At 48.2% G+C, this 3408-nt stretch overlaps 1 protein-coding gene across 1 annotated transcript in view; it reads right to left on the minus strand.

Annotated features, from left to right (window-relative positions):
* Nucleotides 1-3218: 3218 nt before the first annotated feature.
* Nucleotides 3219-3408, minus strand: part of T265_11592 (hypothetical protein) — a gene marked incomplete at both ends in the record, with an annotated part of 7417 nt that continues 7227 nt past the window's right edge. The window contains one exon of the mRNA XM_009178283.1: nucleotides 3219-3355. Coding sequence (XP_009176547.1) covers nucleotides 3219-3355 — 137 coding nt within the window. The remainder of the gene's footprint in view (nucleotides 3356-3408) is intronic.

The following is a 3408-nucleotide window of genomic DNA, read 5'->3' on the forward strand; positions in this document are numbered from 1 at the left end:
ACGGCTGCGTGCTTCTTTGGTCCTTAGCATGATACTTGTCTGGTGTGCGCAACAGGCGGCCTGAGTATGATCCTGTAGCTTGTCCGAAAAATCCTACCAAGGAACAGTGGATACACTGTGAGTCTTCTATATCGCTCTCACTTTCCTAACCTTGGCTGTGAACTCAAGACAAAACGTGACCTCAGAAATAATTTTCAGTTTTAGTTCAAACCGGCCGTTCGGTTGCTGAGATAATAATAATAATAATGTTTATGTTGTGGGCGGCATACCGTCTGGCATGAGCATATGTTTACGGTCAGAATGAAGCATGACTGGGGGATTTGTGGGGGTGCGGATTGCGAAAAATTAGGACTATGTCATTTACAGTGGGGGACACCCGATGATATAGTAGTAATAGGTTATTTCCCAACTTGTTAGGAAAAATGGGCATCAGGTCCGACCAGATCAAAGACAGTGCGGTGGCATGAACTAAACCTGAACCATTTCTGGCCATGAGTGACCTCGGGTGGTTAGGTAAATGGCCGGAGTCACAACGAGCAAAAGTGGAGATAGAGATATGATAATTCGAATTGGGAGCACATGGCGAGTTTTGTCTCAAAAATGTGGTTTAATCTGAAAGTAAGCAGACTCACTGGTTGCACTGTTGTAGAGAAGTCAGGTGCAGGGGGCGGGTTGGATGGGGGCAAATTGCTAATACATAGGGCGACCTGAACTTCGTATACGGATTTGAAATTGTTCAACAGGCAAGCCGAAATTGCAGCAAAAAAGCCAGGCTAGCCAAATCTGAGCGAAATTTCATTGGGCACGGAAGAGCTCATCCCAGAGACGCGGCCGGATGAGAACTGCTCGAGGTTGTGGCTACAGGCTTGAGTGGGCGAGGAGTTGTGGTCGAGATTCTGGAGAAAATAGTTGCAGGAGTGCCATCTCACCGGGTGTGACAGTGCCATGCCATCATCGCACTGACATGCTTCGGTTCATGCACAACCCTGTAACGGTCGTCAAAGGACGGAGAAGGGATGCGCAGTTCCGTGGTGAGACGTCGGTTCTGGGTGAGGCGGTGGTTGACACAGGGAGTCATGCAGATGTAGGCTCACGGATAATTTCCCTTTTGTTAGAGGACCGTGTGAGTGTAGACCGGGCACCAGCCAGTTTGAATGAATAACAGTTCTAAGGGGCGTTTGGGCAACTGCGGTCGAGGATTGAGGCTTGGGACGAGGGGCGAAGAGAAGGAAATAGAATGAAAGCAGTAGGCATAAGATACAAGGGCGTCGATAGAAAAAATCTAAAAAGGGATGACAGCAAGCTAAATGGACCCAAGAAATGTGGATACGTTTGCTGATCGAGAAGCGAAGTACTAGTTGGGCCAGAGTAAGTGTCTAGTTTTAGGAAGGTGAAAACTTTGTCGTCGAGGTATCTAGCAGGGGGCTAGCTGTTGGACTAGTTGAAAACGGACGGTATTTTTTGCTCACCAAAGCGTCATGACATCGGATCCCTGTTGTGCAGAAAGAGGGGTTAATGTCAGCAGTGACAGTGGACAAGTGAAAAGCGGAAAGGTAACGGCTTCCCAGATAAGCGGTAAGAATCGTAGCCTAACTGAGGTCTACTGCGTCAACCCAACAGGTAAGTTAGATTAAGGATCACCAGTCGCCGAGTCAATGCTGTCAACTCCAGAAAACGAATGGTGCATGGCATAAAACAGCCATTAAGTGCTAGCTGTGACTGCTTGCAATCAGGAAATGATAAGTTATTAGCATTTTTCCGTATGATCGCTGCGAATGACAAGAGGGTAGAACGTGTGTGCTATGTTTGGGTGATGATGTAGACTTGGGGTGGTGTGACCCCACCAATACGAAAGTGGCAACCCCTTGCACTTCGACGTTAGCCGTGAGCCTTACAGGTGCTCTCAGTTTACCCCATGCATCAATGTATTTTAATATCCTTTTCTTATTTTTTTAGAACAAACTTGAGGAACGTTGTCTTTCGTTTGTATTTCCTGGTGTTGTGGGACAGGTGACAACCGGAACAATGCTAATTCAGCTGCAGACAAACGGCAACGCTGCTCTTTTTCGTTTTCCCGAATTAAAGGCCAGGCTCAGAAAGGTGACAACACAATGCTAATTCAGCTGCAGACAAACGGCAACGCTGCTCTTTTTCGTCTTCCCGAATTAAAGGCCAGGCTCAGAACCACCCACCATGGTCGATACAACCGTGTCTACAGACTGAGAAGAAAATAATGATGCGTGATGCTTCGCAGCTGCTCGGGAAGACTGTTCCGGATGCGAGCGTAATAAACCAGATGGAAGTATTGGCGTAAGTTCGTACGAGCTGGGGGACACACTAAGAGGTTGCAAGAGTTGCGGAGTCTGTAGCGAGGTTGGGTTTATTCTTGGTAAGAGATTCAAGATAAGGGGAGGTGGCAGGGTACACTGAGGATGTTAGTGGTAAAGTCAAACCCTCTGAAAGGAGTAGGTCCCAACGATGTTGAGCAGGAATCCTCTGTGTTCGTTGTAGTTGAAGAGGGTTTGGAATAGTAAGCCGAGATACAACTAAAGGTCGTGGCTTTGGAGGGGGCGGAGGCTGTGGTGGAGTAGGTAGTTGCCGAAAAGGGATCCCAGGCTTATGATACGCGGGTCTCTTGAGGGGCTGAACTTGACAGGGGCTAGGATTACGTAACGGTATTTGCGGTTTAGAGATCCTGTCAAAGAAATGGGTTGCACGGTTAGATGGGCTACGGATTATCTTATGAGGGAGTATTGGTTCGGGCAGGTGTGTAGAAGAAGGGCGAAAAGAAGAAGCTCGGGAAGTTGGTGCAGGAGAAGGGGTTACGGTGGGAGGCTTGGACAGTAGGTGATTGAGTCCAAGGAAGCGCTTTGGTGGGGAGGCAAGAAGTGTCGTTAGGTCAGGAGGTCTTGAGAAAGAACCTGTGCTACCATCCTCGACTACAGCCTCATGTGTGAGCTGATTAGTTACCGTATCTCTTAAATAAGCAGTCGATCTTTTTGGCATGGTGGATGTCACAGACAGCATTTGTGGGTGCCCAGAAATAGAAGTGGAAGGCTCATGGTTATGAGCGCGGGGTGCAGGACCTGGTTTCAACAGGCAGCGTTGTGTGGCGTTTTGACACAAGACGGCTCACTTACTGGTGGTTGGCGGAGCAACAGGTTTAGGTAAATTTTTGGTAAGCCGTTCTTGCATTCTAGTACGGACAGCCATAATTTTTAAGGTATGAAATTTTCAGTAGAGCAGAGGAGAATCTGAGCTGCGCGGCATTTTTTCCATCCCGGAATTGCATTATTATCGAGCATCACATGAACGCTTCCGACCTCCGGAACCACCGAGCTCTGCATATGGTGTCCTGCATGCCACATGCAGTCAGGTAGCAGTTTTGGCATGCTCAAGCAGAACCGA

Source organism: Opisthorchis viverrini (genome assembly GCF_000715545.1).
Source record: "Opisthorchis viverrini unplaced genomic scaffold opera_v5_533, whole genome shotgun sequence".
NCBI lineage: Eukaryota > Metazoa > Platyhelminthes > Trematoda > Opisthorchiida > Opisthorchiidae > Opisthorchis > Opisthorchis viverrini.